Source organism: Larimichthys crocea, chromosome X, assembly GCF_000972845.2.
Source record: "Larimichthys crocea isolate SSNF chromosome X, L_crocea_2.0, whole genome shotgun sequence".
NCBI classification, from domain to species: domain Eukaryota; kingdom Metazoa; phylum Chordata; class Actinopteri; family Sciaenidae; genus Larimichthys; species Larimichthys crocea.
Genome location: NC_040020.1, coordinates 27,426,602 through 27,446,221, shown reverse-complemented (window position 1 = coordinate 27,446,221; position 19,620 = coordinate 27,426,602). Strand labels below are relative to the sequence as shown.

Here is a 19,620-nt window from a genome sequence, read left to right as displayed (position 1 = left end):
AGATATTACCAATATTTTAGATAACAAGTCAAACTTTTTGTTTCTGAGGCAAAGTTTTTGAGACATTTATGAGACACTAAATCACAATTATGACATAATTTGTCCAAATTTTGACAGCAAGTCAAATTTATCTTTATTCTGGATTATAACAGACCTTTTCCTGTGAGCGTAAATGTATATTTAATGTACAATTATTTATATTTTAACATCCAAGTACAATATATTGCCTTACTGACCAGTAAATAACATTTACCCACTATTAATGTACAGTACTATCATTGTATAGTGTTTGTTTAGTACATATTAAAGCAAAATATTTTGGTGTTTTGGGCTTTTTATCTTATTTCTATGTATTATTTTACATTATTTGTCTCTTTATTGATACAATTGTGTGTGTTTTTGTATACTAGCTGTTGTAACACTGCCTAAAGTAGATATACATTACTGTGAATATTAGTATTATTATCATGTCCAGCTCGTCCCCCGGTCAGTCTTCCACAGCTAGAGGGAGACAGTGCTTTCTTGTGGGACGCCTTGGCTGCTCAGAGGACCGTCTTTGCAGTCATGTCCTTGTTTGTGCGTTTTAATCAGCGATTGGAAAATAACAGGTAGTCTTGTCCGTCCTGCCTCTCGCACCCAGATACACCCAGGAGACAAGAGGAGACGAGAGAACATCCAAACAAACCCGTTTTGACGCTGCGCTTGGCTCCGTTCCTGCGCGTCTTTTTTTTTGCTGGGGGTGGGAGCCGACAGTAGAAGCAGTCCGCAGGGTACAACAGCCGGGTTGAATCGCAACGTGTTTTGCACTGAGTGTCACCGCAGTCGGGGCTGTGTATTTATATGAAACGGGCTGATTTAATGGGGCTGCCGTCAGCCCGTCTCCTCGCCTCTGGACAGATGATCGCCGTGATTCACGCTCGGATTTAGACCCTTTAAAGACGACATTGTGGATATGGAATGGTGCATGCCGCTGGGCCAAGTTTTCAGCCTCTGAAAAACACCGGAATCATGGACAGTCATCCGCTGTAAGTGTGTGTGTGTGTGAGCGGGTGTGTGTGCGTGTGTGTGTGTTGACGTTTCCCAGAGGCTGCTTGACTGATGGTGCCGCATTGACAGAGACAGCGGCCAGCCGGGGTTGGTTGCTCCCTGACCGTGGGGACCGGTCACTAATACCCGGGGACTGACAACCGAGCCTGCCCGCTGCAGACTTGGAGGTGGAGATGGTGGAGGGTAGTGGTAAAGATGATGGTGGAGGAATAGGGGGGGATATAGTGTTTTGATTTGCTGAGGTGTTATGTTTATGGTGATATATATGTGTTAAGCGCTATATTAGCCATGTGTGTGTGGGTGTGTTTGTGACAGAAAACAAGGACCACGTGATTTTGAGCAGTATATTTATATGTTAAGATGTGACACTTGTGTGGTGGAAACTACTGAGTACATACACAATCCTGAGGTACTTTAAATTCATAAAAAAAAAAAAAACTTTTTATTGTTTTTAAATACAGAAATACACAATAACAAAACCCCCACTCAGAACAGCCAGACAGCTCACACACTAATAAATACAATAATGATATTTACAATATAAGATAGCTCACACACGGTGGATAATAAAATACTCATAAATAAGAAAAGGAAAAATAAAATAGAAAGTTATATACACTACACCTTTTCAAGTATATGATCTGCACGTTGGATTATTTGTATCGTGCACATATATGTCTGTATATAACAGCAAATATAATTAACACAGGAAAAAGTATTTTAACAGTGCTACATTAGGTCATGCTGGTGTTGAAGAGTCTGACAATAATGATAAATTATGAATAATTAAATTAAAACCACAGGCACATATTAGCAACAAAAAGCCATGTCACGTAATCATCAAATCAAATAAATAAATGTTGTTCTATGAGGATTTCATTAGGAGCAAATTGTCGCTGTGCCAGCTGTGCAGGTATGTTACATTACATTTAGTCATTTAGCAGTTACTTTTATCCAAAGCGGTATGTAGTTTAAAGAGTGTGTCCAAGCCTTCAGGAATAGTTCATCTACCACAGCTTGTAAACATTCATGTAGTAGGATGTTTAGAATCTTTCTACAAGACTTGTTGGAAAAGTTTTGATCTAGTTTTGCCGAATACATTTTCCAGCGACTAGAAGGAGTTTTTCAAGAAGTTTATAATGTAATGCAGGGATATGTAAGTCTCTAGAGAGGGCTGTCAAACTTCGTTTAGGGGCTTCATTCAACCCAATTTGTGCTCACATTGGCCGGACCAGTAATACCATTTTGCATAGCAACACCTCCAAAAGTTTCACTTTTACAATTAATGAACCATTAATTTACAAAACAGCCTGTCAACAATATGTCTCAGTTTTTCTACATTCAGTCAGTCTACTGCCGTTACATGTGCATTAGAATTTACAGACAAAACGTCCAGTCACGTCTTTTCAGAACTGAACAATTCAGTATTTTACCTTTTTACATTTAGTACTACTTTTATTTTAATTTTTTTAAATGGAATGAATTACTTCCAGTGGGCCGGATTGGACCCTTCGTTGGGCGTAGTATTATTCCAGCATATAAGTTCTGGTTGTGTTGGGTCTTTACTTAATGCTAACTGCAAAATAAAAGTGTACATATAAACTCAGTGGATGGAAGTGGAGCATTGATAGTGGCCAGTTTATTAGGCACTCCTAGATAAAAAAAATATTGCAGACTAGTGGTGCTGTTGAAGTGTATTACTGTATATTGAGAGGTGGTTTTTAATATTTGCCATGTCACTTTTTGCGCTTACAGCATTGAAAAATGGTGTTTGCACAACAGACAACACACAACAGCAACGTCTCTCTTCACAATGACCCATTGTCTGGTGTAAAAAAGTATTGCATTGTAGCGGAAACAAAGCAAAAGCCTCAGAAGATGAAGACAAAACCACCTGGCTAGAAACCTCTAGAGGTAAATGGAACAATAAATAGGTAGCACTTGATTTGGATAGTCCGCCTACAGACATTTCAACTGTTTCACTTTGTCTGTAGATGTTTAACAGACTATCTATGGAGTGTATCTGACAATTCATGAACATGAACAAGATGTTTCTTTTGCCTAGACGGATCCAAACCTTCACCACAGTGGTGTGATACCAAAAAATGTTTGTTAACCAGTTGTTGATTCTCAACTAATAAAACGTTAAAATGTTACAAATATTCTATAAACAAAAATATTTTGTAATTTGGTGAATTGATTCTCTGTGTTGCAAACTCAGTTGCAAACTGCTGACAGGCTTCAAGCCAAAACCACATCTGTGATCTTTTTCTTCATGTAGCGTGTCCGTGCTTAGTGTTTAGTGAAGTGATGTGTTTTGTATGCTTCCCTTTTAAAGAAAAAAAAATAGTTGGTACTAGAGCATCTGCAGATTGACCTCTTTATACCTGACAGGCTGCTAATCAAACTGAGCCATCCGGTTGTGATACACCATAGTCTTTTTAATTGATAGAAATTAAGCAATCTTTAAGGAAAATACTTGTTTCCGTTTGGCTGACAGGTGTTTAGGACACATTGAACAAAGATCCAGTTAACACATAAGTCTGGGTTCACCCCAAATTACATATTTAATAATTCTAGAATATATTTTATGACATACAGTACCTCTTGTTGTTGTGATGCTGTAAGCACTGCAAAAGAAGAAAATCTACTCACCAAACAAACAAAACCAAAACTATGTGTATGGCTGGATACCAGTAGAGAGAAATCAAAAATATGTTGTTTTACCTTCTAAATCTGTTCACAAAGTATTTTAAACTAAAGGCGCTAATTGCTACAGTACAGTTCCTTCTTTAGAGATGGATGACCAACAGCAATATTCATATATCAGGTCACCTTGTTGCATTTTGTGAGAGCACAGTCCTCTGTCCACCCTTAGTCATGGGCAGCATAACAGTTCTTTCAAAAACATTTATTTCTGTTAATGTGTGTGCATGTTTGTGTGCTTGCCTCATGTATATGTATCGGTACTGTCCCTCTCAGGTGCACAAGACTTTGTCCACACGCTCTGGACAAAGAAGATGGAGTCGAGAGACAAGGTCCTGTCACTCTCAACCCCCGGCACATGAGGAAGGCATTCAAAGTCATGAACGAGCTGCGCAGGTGATGCAGTTCTTTGCTCTTTTATTCATCCCTAAACCTTCTCGCTGCCACCAATTTAAACTTTAACCTTTCTTGTCTCAATCTCTTAAATGCAGCCAGAGCTTGTTGTGTGATGTGACCATAGTGGCGGAGGATGTAGAGATCGCTGCTCACAGGGTGGTTCTGGCTGCTGGGAGCCCATACTTCCACGCCATGTTCACAGGTGAGGAGGACATTACTCCATCCATAGCTGGACATCTGGCAGGATCTTTGCATGCTGTGTTTATGTTGTTGTTGTTTAGTAGTAATGGATATCAAACACGTGTGTACCAACAGGTGAGATGGCAGAGAGCAGGGCGAAACGAGTGAGGATAAAAGAGATGGACGGCTGGACTCTGGGCCTGCTCGTAGACTACATCTACACAGCGGAGATCCAGGTCACAGAGGATAACGTGCAGGTAAACTCACATTATCGGAATAGCTGTATCATCTTATCTGCAGCTACTTCCTGTTTTACCTTAAATGTTCCACATTTACTAACTAATTGCTTTCACTGGTGTTAATCTATATATATCTAATATTTCAGGAGATTATACACTAATGAAAGCACAGTTATGAATATTATAATAAAATTGGATAACATATTAATCTGTGTTGCATTAGTCTGATTAATCTGAAACCCTGACACTGAACTGGTCAGTAAGATCATTCATCTTTAAAAATCCCATCAAATTAGTTCTTAGGTTGAAGTTGAAGTTAATGGAAAATGATGAATCTTTAGAAATGACTTAACTCTTGCACTAGCATCCAAACAGTGAAGGTATCACAAACAGCTTTCACCACTTAATGCAGGATATTCTGTGTGTGTGTTTTCCAGGCGTTGCTGCCTGCAGCAGGCCTGCTCCAGCTGAACGAGGTGAAAAAAGCTTGTTGCGAGTTCCTGAGCTCTCAGCTTCATCCATCCAACTGTCTGGGAATACGAGCCTTTGCTGACCTGCACGCCTGCTCTCAGCTCCTCACGCAGGCGAACAGCTATGCAGGTGTGTGTGTGTATCTGTGTGTGCGAACAGCTTCTAATGCTCTGCCAGGTTTGTGTGTGTGCTGGAGGATGTGGGACAGACGATGAGACAGAATGGGAGCAGGTTTAATTAATGAAAATGTTGCAAAACACAGTTGTTAAAATTCATCTGCAGTTAGTAAAAGTAGTTTCTTCATGACAGAGCAACATTTCACTGAGGTGGTTGGGAGTGAAGAGTTCCTCAATTTAGGAATGGAGCAAGTGTCCAGCCTGATCGCCAGCGACAAGCTCACCATCCCCACAGAGGAGAAGGTATGAACACACTCACCAAGCTCCTGTGGAACAAGACGACCAAATCATTGTACCTGTGATTGATTAAGGTGTCTCTGTGTCCTTTGTTGTGTAGGTCTTTGAGGCGGTGATAGCTTGGGTCAACCATGATAAAGATGTTCGGCAGGAACACTTGGCTCACCTGATGGAACATGTCCGCCTGCCGCTTCTCTCCAGAGAATACCTGGTGCAGGTACGACTGTCAGCATCTGTATGTTTATGTATGGGACTGTTGCTCTGTCACTTGGTTTAGAACAAGGCTTAGCTCTGGGCCTTGTTGATGACGTCAGCTGGAGTCAGGGGAAAAACTGTTCTTGTGGTTTGAGGTTTTTGGTCCTGGTGGAAGGGAAGAGTCTCAAATGTTTTGTCCTGGTGGGAGGCATCAGCCACAATCCTACCTGCACGCCTCAGGGTCCTGGATGAGTCCAGGTCCTGCAGAGATGAAGGACTGCAGCCAATCACCTTCTAAGCAGGCTGAATGATACTCTGCAGTCTGCCCTTGTCCTTGGCAGTGGCACAAGCATACCAGATGGTGGAGGAGGTGAAGATGGACTTAATGATGGAGATGTAGAAGTGCACCATCGTTGTCTTTGGCAGGTTGAACTTCTTCAGCCACCACAGGGAGTACATCCTCTGTTGTGCTTTCTGTGTACTTCATTGTGCAGACCTTTGGAGGCAGTGATAGCTGAGCTGAGGTCAACCATGATAAAGATGTCACAACACTCGACTCACCTGATGGAACATGTTCATATTTGTACAATTAATCAATATGAGTGATTGCTATCACACCATTAATGATGTAGAGAGCATGATTATTGAGAGTCACCTTTGACAGTGGCCGATGACTTGATGCAACATTGACAATGAATTTAGTTTCACCGGTGAATCACATTAAGTCTCCCTGCTAAGCAGCAGAATTTGTTGCGCAGGTGACAGTTGACTATTAAGGGATCAGTGTGTATGTTTTAGTCACATCCAGAGGTGGAGCCTCTTGCTTTAGTATTTCACCAAACTGAGTATAAAAAAAACAAACAAAACATGGATGGATGGCCACGGAAAATGGAAAACGCTTTATGTAGAACCAGTGTGGTGGACATCAAAATACTTCAGTTACACTGCATCGTACAACCTCTGTACAAATACAAAATATACCTTCATGTCCCTTATGTGGCAGAACACAGAGAGTGATATGAATATATACGGCAGAAATTAAACAGGTGATAGATGATCTGCTCAGTCTGTTTGGTGTCACCAGAAGTTAAAGGTGCAGCACAGACAGTCTGAAGATTTCTGGTACAATTTTATGACCGTTTGTAGCGTTTATTGGCAACTAGCGGTTTAAGTGGTCATTGCAACCACCTCACCTAATCCTCCAGCTCTAAGTGTGTAGTAGAAACAGTGGTGGCTGTGAAAGGCTTCATCTAAAGGCAGTGTTTTGAGCTACTGTAGAAACATGACAGTTCAACATACCAGACTTTGTGGAAGAGGACCCGCAGCATCTGTGGATATAAAAGTCTCATTCTAAGGTTACAAAAACGCAACAGTTCTTATTTTCAGGTTACTACACACTAATGGTATTGATAAATATTCTTTAAATAGAGCTCCTATAGCTAATACACTGGACCTCTAAACTTCACCTAAACAAGATCTACAACAGGTCTAAGATAACCTTCAGATATCTCTACAGGATGCAGAGATTAGTTCAGACTAAACTACTGGTATAATTTAAACTGCAGCTTTTGAAAACACAGCAGTGGGATTTAAGTGATTTTAAGACTTTGACCCAGACCACGCAGGTTTAAACCCATCCCAAACCTTAAAAGCACAGCTAAGATAAGAGTGCAACAGCTCCAGTTGTTCTGAGATTGTAGGCAGAAAGAAGAGGATTTTAGGTTTTAAGCTGCAGAATGCTGAAGGTCATTTGTTGTCAGTAACACTTTGTGCCAGAGGCTCGTGTTGCATGCTTTGACCACAGCACAGCCATCACTGTTGTTTAAGAACTGCTCAGTGTGAGTGTGAGTCCTGTTTCAATACCCAGGAAGGATAAGTTATCTCTGTTTGTGTTTTCAAGCACACAGCCAGGCAACAGCTATGTATGCAGTTTACGGAAGATTTATTCGTTGTCCAGCTAATTTCTTTTTATTCTTGTTAAGACAAGGGTGAGGTGTCAAAAAAAACAAACGTCCGATCATGTCTTTTCTCACAGCAATGCCAAATGAAGTTGACTACACTCCAACGGTAGACTGACAAAAGGACTTCTTTATTATTGTAACTTTCTCTGTCTCAGGATAGTGGGCCTTGGCAACAAAGGACAATATTTGCAAGTATAGACTTTCACTGAGGTTCTGATAAAAATGATGACAGGGGACCTACCAACCTGGTTGTCTTTCCCCTACAATTCTTTTATTCATAGATATAATGGTACATCGTGTGGTTTGTTGTGAAATGCTTGGCTACCATCTCCACAGATTGTGCATCACAATATGTATTCTAAAAATGCACTAGTACTGATTGGAAAAAAAAGAAAGATCATTTAAGGAATAAATTGAAGTAAACGAATAAAGAAATGGATAAAAGGAGAGCAAAGTGTAAATACTGTCATTTTAAAGGATGAACTGTGGGATGTAATGTAAAGTCTGAGAAATCCAAACTTTAATGATCCTCCTGTCATTATTTTTATAGAGCTCAAACACCCAGGTACAAGCAAGCAGAGCAAAGCTCGTCTTTTTGTTAATTTGACATTCATATAGTGAATTTTGCATTTGCAGGATATCATGACAAGAACGTTCTTTCATTGCGAACAAAACAACGTGTGAAAAAGCCAAAGAACACGACAGGATGTTATCAGCGACGTTGTGAATATGCAGTGCCTCACTTTTTTAGAAAAGGTCATTGTGTTATTTGTGATGGAAATCCAATGCAGTACTACTTCAGGGGATCAGTGTCAAGTTAAACTATTATTGGACGTACATTACTGCATGTGGTAATTCTAATTAATTAGTTTCTTTTTCTATGTTTTGTTGTGTTAGCGGGTGGAGGAGGAGTCTCTGATTAAGAATAGCAGCGCGTGTAAAGACTACCTGATTGAGGCCATGAAGTACCACCTGCTGCCAGCTGACCAGAGAGCTCTGATGAAAACTGCACGCACACGTATGAGGACACCAGCCTGCTGTCCTAAGGTATTTACACGGCCTCCGCTAAGTCATGACGACTCACTTTTCATTAATAAAAAAAAAAACAATACTTGATTGCACTATGGTTTCTCTTCTGTTTAGGTGATGGTTGTGGTTGGAGGTCAGGCTCCAAAGGCCATTCGCAGTGTTGAGTGTTATGACTTTGAGGAGCAGCGATGGTACCAGGTGGCAGAGCTCCCGACCAGGAGGTGCAGAGCAGGTAGGACACCTTCAATGATGATAAAATGAATCGTAATTTATATATACATTCAACTGTGATTGAAAGATTTCCGAGCACAAACACCACATACAGCAGATAGATTTTATGAATGTTCACCTGAAGACTGTTTTGCAAAATTAGCAGTAGCACACAATACAGTGAAGGATACTGAGGGCTGCAAAGAATACAGTGGTTATGTCCTCAGGCAAAAGAAGGCTGTTTTTTTGACAGTGTATGAAAAGAGAAGCGGCCTTGTTGAATTGTTATGATGTATTCAGTTTAGAAGCTACAGATTGTGGTAACATCTGTGTTTTTTATGGGACTGTTAGATGTCTGCTCTTCTGCTCTTCAACATTCACCCTCACTAGTCCGGGTTGTTTGTGTGTGAGTTTACTCATACTTACTTCCTGTGTTGTTGCCTTTAGGTGTGGTGTATGTGAGCGGGTGCGTCTATGCGGTCGGCGGTTTCAACGGTTCTTTGCGTGTGCGGACGGTCGACTGTTACGACCCGATGATGGACCGTTGGACGAGTGTGAGCAGCATGCAAGACCGCCGATCAACACTTGGGGCTGCTGTGCTCAACGGACTCCTGTACGCTGTGGGGGGCTTTGATGGCAGCACAGGTACAGCTAAAATGATCAGTGAGGCCAAGACTCTGAATCCCTACAGGTTTTTGTATGTATATGTGATTGCTTGTGGTGTTTTTGATACATGTTCTGTGTGTGTTTACAGGTTTGTCGACAATCGAGGCGTACAACGCCAAGACAGACGAGTGGTTCCATGTGTTACCCATGAGTACCAGACGAAGCAGTGTAGGAGTGGGTGTTGTCAATGGTGAATACAGTTCCCAGTTCAGTTTTACAGTCTGCATTAGATCAGAGGGACAAAATAACTGAAACCCTTCAACAATAGTCCTGCAATTTCCTATATTTTTAGAGGTGTTCAAGACAGGGGACAGGAACTGGCTTGAAGCTGTTCCTTGATACAATAATGACTCTAAAAAATAGGAAATCCTAATTAAAGCAACATCTTTGCAATTTAGCACCCCCAGTTTCAGAGTGAAATACCACTGTCTTAAATATGGACAGTTGTACATGTGTATTTGTTTTAATTACATTACTTATGAGCTCTTTTAAGCTATCGCCAATGACAAAAAGTCTGGCGACTTCTTGCTCCGTTACTTTCTCCTTTTCTCGTCTTAGCTTCCTCTGTTAACATCCCCTTTGGTCTTTTTGCCGCTGTCATTATGGCTATAGAGGCTGCTGAACCCAGTTACATTGCCTGCTTACTGAGCTCCGGTTCTGGCACGATACCGGCCAGCATTCCTCTGCATCCAGGGCCTGAAAACCTCCTCTTCCCAGCGGTCCAAAGCACCTGTAGTAAAAACACTTCCTCGGTGCTCTGAACTCACAGTCCAGCTAACAAACTGAGTTAATATTAGCTAACGGCAACTATAGTTTCCAGCAGTTTACTTTCCATCAGGAAACTGTAAATCACAGTGATGATGCGCAGCAGCCGTAGGACATCAGAGGTGAAGCAGAAAACATTTTCTTTGTGTGTGACTTTGTGTGCAAGGACAGACGTACAGGGCGCAGAGTGGTGATGATGAGAGACACCATTCACCTGATTACACGTCATTGTTGCATCAAAATTATTTAAAAACTGTTATTTCATAGTAGAAAAGTTACACAATGTTGCTTTAACAAAGTGATTAGATGTAGACTTTCAACACAGAATACAGGAAACTTGGTCAAACAAGAAAACTTAATTTATATACCCAAAAATAAGTCCACGAAGGTGCTTTACAGGAAGAAGAAAGGGGGAAAAGAGACACAGAAGAGAGACAGAACACAATATACAAACAAAAAACAAAATTTCCTGCTTGGCTACCATATTGTATTTTAACATGTTATTATTCTTTTGTCCACAACCATGCCCCCATTTTTCCAAGTGTCGAACTATGTGCATTTCTTGTGTGTTTTTCAGGTATCCTGTATGCAGTTGGAGGTTATGACGGTGCTACCAGACAATGTCTGAGTACAGTAGAAGCGTACAACCCTAAAAGCAACACGTGGAGCTACATCGCAGAGATGGGCACAAGACGCAGTGGAGCTGGTGAGTGTTGCTAATGTACTGCTTCAGAAATAAAATGATGAGAAATGGTGACCAGATCCTGTAAAACGCTTTTCTCTGTCATGTTGTCTTCCTCAGGTGTAGGTGTGTTAAAAGGTTTACTATATGCTGTGGGGGGTCATGACGGTCCATTGGTGAGGAAGAGTTGTGAAGTTTATGATCCGGCCACTAACAGCTGGCGGCAAGTAGCTGACATGAACATGTGTCGACGTAACGCAGGTAATGCAGACCAGCAGCTCCCTAGCATTCATCCTCAGGTGTGAGATGTTATGCTGTTAGACGTCCATTAATCCTCTTCATTTGTGTGTGTCTTCAGGTGTGTGTGCTGTAAACAACATACTGTATGTGGTGGGAGGAGATGACGGCAGCTGCAATTTGGCTTCTGTGGAGTTTTACAATCCAAATTCCGACAAGTGGACCCTACTGCCGACCTGTATGAGCACAGGACGCAGTTACGCAGGTGGGCAGCATGTGAACATACATGTGCATATTCTCTTGCGTCTCTGGTCAACATTTATAATCCTATTGACTGATGAAAAGATGTTTTGTTACATAAAATGTCACATAGTAGTATACCAATAAATGATCATGGGAGCACTCTTTAGTGTGTATGTTTCTGTGTTTGGTGTGTATTTAATGTGTGTTTTTGTAACTTTTTGAATAGAGTAATAATAATAATTTTTATTTAACCACAGGTGTGACTGTGATCGACAAGCCCTTATGACTGCTCGACACCTGCCATTGATTCGGAGCAGAATGTATTCTCCTGCTGAATACCGATCTTGGATCTGTCTATGATGCCAATGCTTCGATGTTGCGCAGCATTAGCACAGGCACTGACGAAGATAAGATGAAGAAAATGACAAGATTGTTGTTGTTGAGAATGATGATGAAGATTTTTGCACTTACCTGAACGGGGGAGCTGTAACAAAACGGAGGGAGATGGAGGGGAGTTGAACCTGTGTTTTAATCCCCTCCAGGCAGGACTGCCGCAGCGACTGGACAAACCAGTTTGAGCAGTGTCATTGAAACGCTACTGATATGAAGCTACTATAACTGCAACGTTACTTTAACATTAGTAAAGTGAACATTAACCAGTTTTGAGACCACTGATCTAATCGATGGGAGAGGGAGGCAGAGAAGGACCATTTGGGACTGAAATCTTTGTTTCTCCTTCGTTTTTATCCTGAAAAGTGTGTGTGTGCGAGTGTCTGAGTGTGTGACTGAATGTGTGTGTTCGGTGTGTGTGCGCTTGCATTTAAAGGTGCTCCTTTGCTTGCACATGTGAGCATGTGTGTTTGTGTGCATCTGAGTCTCTGTGTGGTGATGCCTGGTCCGACGCATGAACGCACTCTGTCTGACCTCTGACCTTTTACAGTGTTGCAGTGTGGCTGTTCAAGAGTGCCTGAATGTCAAATTACAACCCCCCTCCCCCCTGCTCCCCTCTTCTTCTCCTTTGTTATGTCTTGAGTACTGTTACTGGACAGAGCTCAGCTGGACTCTGCATCTCTGTACACATTTGAGAGCTGGCTGTAAAGATCGGTGGAGATGGGTTAGCCAGCTTGAATTCAGAAAAGCCAGGGAGAGAAGAAGCTGCAGAAAATGTACATTTCTTTAAAAAAAAAAAGAATCTGACTTTTACTGGAATACAACTTTTCTGGTAAAGGAGACGCCTCATTCATGTTGCCAAAAACAGTGACAGACAGAGGGAGAAGCTGTTTGAGCTGAAAAACAGTTGGATGTATCAGTGCTTTACTGTCACCTGGCAGCCATTTTTTTGCTGTGGTTGTAACCACTAATGACAACAACAGCCTGAACTCACTGCATGGTCCCCAACTCTAACCTCCTCTTCTTCTTCTACCCGCCTCCCCCTTGGTGTAGCAACCCTATTAACTACTGCACACCCTGACGTACTATGAATGTGCCAATTTCTCTTTATTTCTGTCTCTCTTTACTACTTTACTAATCTGTTCTCTCTTTCTGGAAAGTGACCAAACCTACTCTTGATTTTCTTTCTTCTTCCCTCTCCTCCTATATTGAAAATTGCTATTATAGTAACTGGTATCGCTGTTTCTTGTCAGTGTATTGAGGAATGTCATGTAGGCTAATGACTTTGAAAATGTTTCATTACTTGTTTTATATTATCATTAATAAATATGCTTCTTGTATTTAAAGCTGTGAAATGATATAATCTGTTTTTAAAACTTTGCCAAATCAGTAAAACATTGAAATGGAATCATGCTCTCTGTGATATTTTAATAATCGAATGTCGGTTTATTTATTACAGTTTCATATTAGAATCAGAAACATTATTATTGCTCAGATATGTGCACAGATAAAAGGAATTTGATTGAAGTTTCATTTTGCTCTCAACATGCACAGATATAGACATAAATACACTAAAACATAAACATACGAGTTTACTTTCATATAGAGTATGAATAGCATGTGTAGATTGTGGGTCAGTGATAATATTTACATGTTTAAAGATCAAAACCTGAATTTACGTCACCATTTGTGTCAAGTATTGAACACTGGTACTTCTTTGACTAGAAATAGTCAAGTAGCAACAGTTTCACACTATTTTTACTTTAGTCTTTACTCCCATTTTGTTTTGTTTTTTAAAAGAATGTCCACACAATTCTACCTGTATTTACATTTCAGAAATATCTGGCTTCTTCTGTGGTGGTGGCACATAACTGAATACATTAACTCAAGCATTGTTTATAAGTAGAGGTACTTGGTCATGCTGGTGTTAAAGAGTCTGACAGGTGTTGGAATGAAGACCTTGTAGTAGTGCTCCTTCTTACATGGTGGGAGTAGCAGTCTGTTGCTGAAGAAGCTGTTTAAGGCCTCCACGGTCTCATGCAGGAGGTGAGAGGAGTTGTTCACGATGGATGATGAACCTACAGAGTCTAGGGGGCACTCCAGCTCTGTCCCTCTTGACCTAGTTTTGTTTGCTTAAATTCATGTTAGTAAGCACATCTCCTTTACCAACAGCATGATTCATTTTTGCACAGGTGAACCTTGAGCTGGTCACAATATGGTGAAGGTCCACTCCTGCCAATATGCAGTAACTTTGCACATCTATTGAAGAGAAAGTGGGCCAAGATTCCACAGCCTCATCAACTGTGTGAAGGAGATGTGTTGTACTGCATGAAGCAAATGGTGGTCACACCAGATATCAACCTCCTCCCACATACAGTAGGGCATTGTGCAGATAATACAGTGTGGTACTGCTAATGTACATTTATTTTAAGAATTTTAACACTTTTTAGGTTTATCACTTTATATCAGAAAAAAATAATATTTTGGTATATCTTGGACACAGAAACCCAGGTATATTAGCACAAGTAAAAAAAAATCAATAAAAAAATCACACTCTATAATCTCAATAAAATGTATGAAAAGACCTAGAATACAACACAGATATTCATCATTGATTGACTGATATGAAATATACAGGACATTTTATTTTTATTGAACAAAAAACAGAATTCCAGTGGCTCCTAACTTAATATAAAAATGATTTAATTAATAAATAATTAAATTTTTTATTAGTATTAATGAGTCTCGTCCTTGAAGCTTCGATCTATTTTAAAGTAAATTTAAGATGGAAGACAACACGTATGACTCAGAAGATCTCCGACCACCCCATCTCCTCCCTCAAACACTGTTCAACACCGTGAACGTTATGAAAGCCGAGCTCGCCTCTGATTGGCTGTTGCTGTAGAAACCTACAGTCTCACTATCATCACTCCATCCCCCGGACCAATCAGCGACGCCGCTAGGCACACCAACGTCAGTCTCCTCTCCTCTCGGCCAATCAGATTGCTCGATATGACTGTACTTCACCCGGCCAGCCGCCTGACGCTCAGGTAGACGGGACGTACCGCGGAAAGGTGAGTTTAACGCCGTTTCTGGATTCAAATGAGTTTTTTAGCTGAATTTTGCTGAAGTTAATCTGTTGTTTATGTATTTAGGCGAAGATTAGAGGCGAATGATTGATTGTGAAGTGTATAGAAGGAACGTTTAGGTCTGTTTTGTCCTCTGAAACGTACAAGCTGATCATTAATAATCATGAAGTAGTGTCAGAGTCCATGTAAAGGTGATATGATTTAGCTGTAAAAGTCTTTGGGACTGTAAGTAAAAGTGTTGCAGCTGTGAGTCTTAAAGTCAAATCGAGACATAGAAGTTGTTGCACTACGTTTGTACATGGTGCAACCTTACGCATGTGTCATTAGATATAGTGTAGCACAGTTATTTTATTATTTAAAGCAATATAAAAACAAACAAACAAGAAACAAGAAATCAAAATTATGTGCAGCATGATAGTTTGTTAAAATAACCCAATAGAGAAGAATAAAATGCATTTATGGTCATTGCACAACTCCTAAACAATGTTAGATATGCCACACAGTGCAAAAACTCCACATACATTCACCCATTCATAGATTAATAATGATAGTAGTAGTACAAAAATACAAAAGGGAGAGTCAGTCATATATAATATAAAAAAAAGCATATTCAAAGCTGCTATTGCACATTGCTCTTGTGTTAATATTATCTTATTATCTTATACAGAGATATGTAGAGATGTTTAGTTTGTTGTCCATAAGTGCACGTTGTAAATTGTGATGTGAGTTTATAGTTAAAGCGTATGTAATTTTAGTGGTATATATTTTAAAATTATGTTGTAGAGCGTTATATTTATTCAAGTATGATTTGATGATATTCGTACTTTCCTTTATTATTTCCATGTTGATCTACTTTTTATTTTCACTTCTACTTGTCTACCCTTCGGAGGGGAGTGTTGTACTTTGTACTGCACTACATTTATCTGATAAAAATTCAGGTCTTACTCAGAACCTCAAAGCATTTTTAAAATGCGATATAGATTAAATTATCTAAAACTGCTGTGCCCACATTGTATACACTGTTCAATTCCAACTAGTAATGCTGTATAAACCCGTCTAACCATAATTCTAAATGTGAAAATAGATATTTGTACTGACTGTGCTGTTATCTGTCTGCCTTTTGTCAAAAATGTAATAAAACCTGAACAATAAATATAAGAAAAAAACCTATATAAAGTACTTAATAGCTCCACGACAACTAGCTGCAACATTAAAATGCTGCTTATATGTTAATTTACTGATAAAAATCCCATAATATAATATATAATGCTGTCAGAATAGGTTAGTAGGTACTTTTACTTATGATACTTTGAAGTATATTTTGCTGATAACACTTATTTACTTTTACTGAAGTTACATTTTGAACGCAACTAAGTGTTTTAACATGATGTTATAACTCACTTTACTTAAAAAATGAATTAGAGCTTATCTTATTCATTCTAAAAGTGATCATTGATGTGATTTTTAAAAAACTGTATAAGGTCAGATGGAAGTTGAGATGGGGTACAACAGAAAACAGTAATGACATGACTCAAAGCTGAACTTTTGGTGTTGTTTTCATTAGGACACATTTGAAATTGTGATTAAAAGACAAGCTCGCAGTGGACTAACGTGGTGGAAAATATCAGCTGTCCACCTAGAGGTGTATTGACTTACACACTTACACTTGACACGTCAGGTCTGAGAGTTGTACATTTACACTGTGTTCCTGTTTTCCAGTCTTCTCTCAACACCTTCCATCATGGTGGTTAACGGCACAACAGACATCCTGAGCTCTGCTTACCTGGCGGTGGAGTATGTAGATGCAGTGCTGCCAGAAAATCCCCTCCAGCCCTCCCTGAAACACGCCTGGGGCTACATGCTGGACAACTACACCAAATTCCAGATTGCCACATGGGGGTCGCTCTTTGTCCACGAGTTCATCTACTTCCTGTTCTGCCTCCCTGGTTTTCTCTTTCAGTTCATGCCCTTCATGCAGAAATACAAGATTCAGCAGGTTTGTGTTGTTATGATTTTACTTTTAAAAAATCTAGGATGACATTCATCATTAATAAACCCTCTGTGCATTGGTGTGTTTGTGTAGGACAAACCAGAGACCTGGGAGAAACAGTGGAGATGTTTCAAGATGCTGCTGTTCAACCATTTCTTCATCCAGCTGCCTTTGATCTGTGGGACTTACTACTTCACCGAGTTTTTCAACATCCCTTACGACTGGGACTCCATGCCACGCTGGTCAGTGGAAGTACAATAAATCTGCAATATTACATGTTAAACAAAGAAAATGTCATTGACCCGCGGCTCCCTGTCCTCTCCAGGCCGTACGTCTTGGCTCAGTGCTTCGGCTGTGCTGTTGTTGAAGATACCTGGCACTACTTCCTGCACCGTCTACTGCATCACCGCAGGGTCTACAAATACATCCACAAAGTCCACCACGAGTTCACCGTGAGTAAAACTAGCACGTGTAAAAAGAAGAAAGAAGAAGTGACCACACACAGAGATGAATGTACATGTCTTTATCTGTGTCTCTGCTGTCCCTCAGGCTCCATTTGGCATGCAGGCAGAATACGCTCACCCTGCTGAGACGATCATCCTGGGTGCTGGTTTCTTCATCGGCATCATGATATTCTGTAACCACGTCTTCTTCCTCTGGGCCTGGGTGTCCTTCCGCCTGCTGGAGACTATAGATGTCCACAGGTAGGACACAGTAACAGTTTCCACATGTCCTTTCCTTCACGCCCTCTGCTATGATAGATTGTTTATTGCCTATGACTCAAAAGAGAGCAGGATATAAACCTTTCATAGTTACATCACTGATTATATTTAAACAGTGAGGCGATGGTTAGATGAGAAACTGCACGTTGCTCATCATGTCAGTAATTTGTGAGGTCGACCACTAGAGGGCCACAGAGCACCAGAAGTTATTATCATGAGGTGACTGAAGTCTTTTCTTTTCAGATGAGGTTTATTATCATTTTAACACATTTATAGTTTGCTATTTTTGTGTCATACACATTTATACTAAAAAAACCTTTGTTGCTTAGTTTAAAATTAATCAGCTACAATTTTATTTTTATTTTTAAATTTTTTCATTGAAATTAAAGATATGTATGCAGGTGACGTGGTAGTCTTCTGTCCGTCTAGTGCTGGTCTATAACAGTAACTGAAGCCTTGCTAACAACATGGCATTAATTTTGACAATGAAATGAGTGTGTGCAATGAAATTAAATATCGCAGACATAATTTAGTAGATGATCTATCTGAAGATAAAGACATCAACACAGACAGTGCTGCAAGCTGTATGCACAAGCTAATATACTTTACCAGTTGACCACCATTGACAAATCCTGAGCTGAGCTCGGTCAGGTTTTCCTCCACACTGTGGAGCCACTGGTGCTTGAGTTCGTACGTGGATACAGTTAGTTGATTTCTGTGTATTCTGTCTTCTTTTGCATATGTGCTACTATATATTTACTGTTTCACATTTGTTTGTATATTGTCTTTTTTATCTAGTGTACTATGGACCTTTTTATCTTTGAGTACCCTTAATAAAGTTATAAATATAAATACATTTTTTAAATAAATTGCATTTATTTACACAATGTCTGTTCTTTTTCTTTCCATTTTTTTCTAAAATAAAAGTTATTTTAATAAAAGTCAGACTTTCTTTCATCTTCACATCATCATCTATAGTTTCTTTAGATGAATACCTGACAGACTTGAATTAATTTTCTTCTCTTCCTTCCCCTCAGCGGTTATGACATCCCTCTGAACCCGCTCCACCTGATCCCGTACTACGCCGGCACCCGTTTCCATGACTTCCACCACATGAACTTCGTCGGGAACTACGCCTCCACCTTCACCTGGTGGGACAGGCTGCTGAAGACGGACAGCCAGTACAACAAGTACATGCAGAAAGAGGGAAGCAAGAAGGAGGAGTAAACCACTCATACCTCTGTCAGGAGGAAGGAAGAAGAGGCAGTGAGTTGTACAGACAGCGGCGAGAGAACAAACAATGCTGCTTTTCCTCTTGGTACACTCAATGAAACACACATGGGTGTACTTTAAATAAATCCAGGGACTACTATGATTTGTTTCTAAATAGGACTGCATGTTGACTTCAGTCCGTCTTCTGTGCCTTTCTGCAAAAGAAGTATTGTTGTGTGCTTCTATCACCAGCTGCTGGCTGAATAAAAACCATCAACATCCTCATTTTTGATTTGTCACTTTGGTCATTGAATGAAAAAAAGTTGTACCATATGACTCTTGTGAAATGCTTCCGTATACCTCTGAATGTCTGAGCACTTTAAGCGCTTCTTCTTTAACTTTTAACTAAGTCACTGCGTGACACTGTGTTATAGCTACGGTTCAACTGTAACTGAAACCACAAACCCATGTCAATGTTTGATGGAAAGGGATTGGCTCATATGGCACTTCCAGGTTGTTCAAACCTATTTTGTTAAAGACTGTATGAATAAACATTTTATTTTACACAAAGAAACTTTGAAAATGAACTTTTTCTGTTGTCATATAATAAAAATGTATGAATACATTTGAACAAGGTTGTGTTGAGCATTTTTTTGAAAGAATTTTGTTACAAAAAGACACCTAATTTTCCTCAGATCATGACCAATGCTGATCAGTTCAGGCTTGATTTCTGTCACATCACAGGTCTGAATATTCTTAGTGTTTTTATTATTTCTG

The 19,620-nt window shown here is 40.0% G+C and overlaps 2 protein-coding genes across 2 annotated transcripts; both read left to right on the top strand.

Moving 5' to 3' along the window:
- Positions 1-546: 546 nt before the first annotated feature.
- klhl2 (kelch-like family member 2) lies at positions 547-12,797 on the top strand. The gene is made up of 15 exons (XM_010749403.3): positions 547-1,025; positions 4,030-4,149; positions 4,245-4,351; positions 4,465-4,586; positions 5,006-5,168; positions 5,349-5,458; positions 5,553-5,669; positions 8,506-8,655; positions 8,752-8,869; positions 9,295-9,492; positions 9,602-9,703; positions 10,856-10,984; positions 11,081-11,221; positions 11,319-11,462; positions 11,698-12,797. Exons 1-15 carry the CDS (start codon positions 958-960, stop codon positions 11,724-11,726), a joined length of 1,818 nt encoding a protein of 605 aa, XP_010747705.1. The 5' UTR covers positions 547-957; the 3' UTR covers positions 11,727-12,797.
- A 1,977-nt stretch (positions 12,798-14,774) lies between these two features.
- Positions 14,775-19,417, top strand: msmo1 (methylsterol monooxygenase 1). The gene is made up of 6 exons (XM_010749402.3): positions 14,775-14,904; positions 16,639-16,915; positions 17,003-17,151; positions 17,235-17,361; positions 17,459-17,613; positions 18,669-19,417. The coding sequence occupies exons 2-6, from the start codon at positions 16,661-16,663 to the stop codon at positions 18,856-18,858; spliced, it is 876 nt and encodes a 291-aa protein (XP_010747704.2). The 5' UTR covers positions 14,775-14,904; positions 16,639-16,660; the 3' UTR covers positions 18,859-19,417.
- Positions 19,418-19,620: the final 203 nt, after the last annotated feature.

Bases quoted from the DNA above. Each gene is read 5' to 3' on its own strand.
- klhl2 (XM_010749403.3), top strand. From the start codon at position 958: ATGGTGCATGCCGCTGGGCCAAGTTTTCAGCCTCTGAAAAACACCGGA. The intron at 5,169-5,348 runs GTGTGTGTGTGT...TCTTCATGACAG, and splicing joins GCAGGCGAACAGCTATGCAG to AGCAACATTTCACTGAGGTG. The intron at 5,670-8,505 runs GTACGACTGTCA...TTGTTGTGTTAG, and splicing joins CCAGAGAATACCTGGTGCAG to CGGGTGGAGGAGGAGTCTCT.
- msmo1 (XM_010749402.3), top strand. From the start codon at position 16,661: ATGGTGGTTAACGGCACAACAGACATCCTGAGCTCTGCTTACCTGGCG. The intron at 16,916-17,002 runs GTTTGTGTTGTT...GTGTTTGTGTAG, and splicing joins AGAAATACAAGATTCAGCAG to GACAAACCAGAGACCTGGGA. The intron at 17,362-17,458 runs GTGAGTAAAACT...GCTGTCCCTCAG, and splicing joins AAGTCCACCACGAGTTCACC to GCTCCATTTGGCATGCAGGC.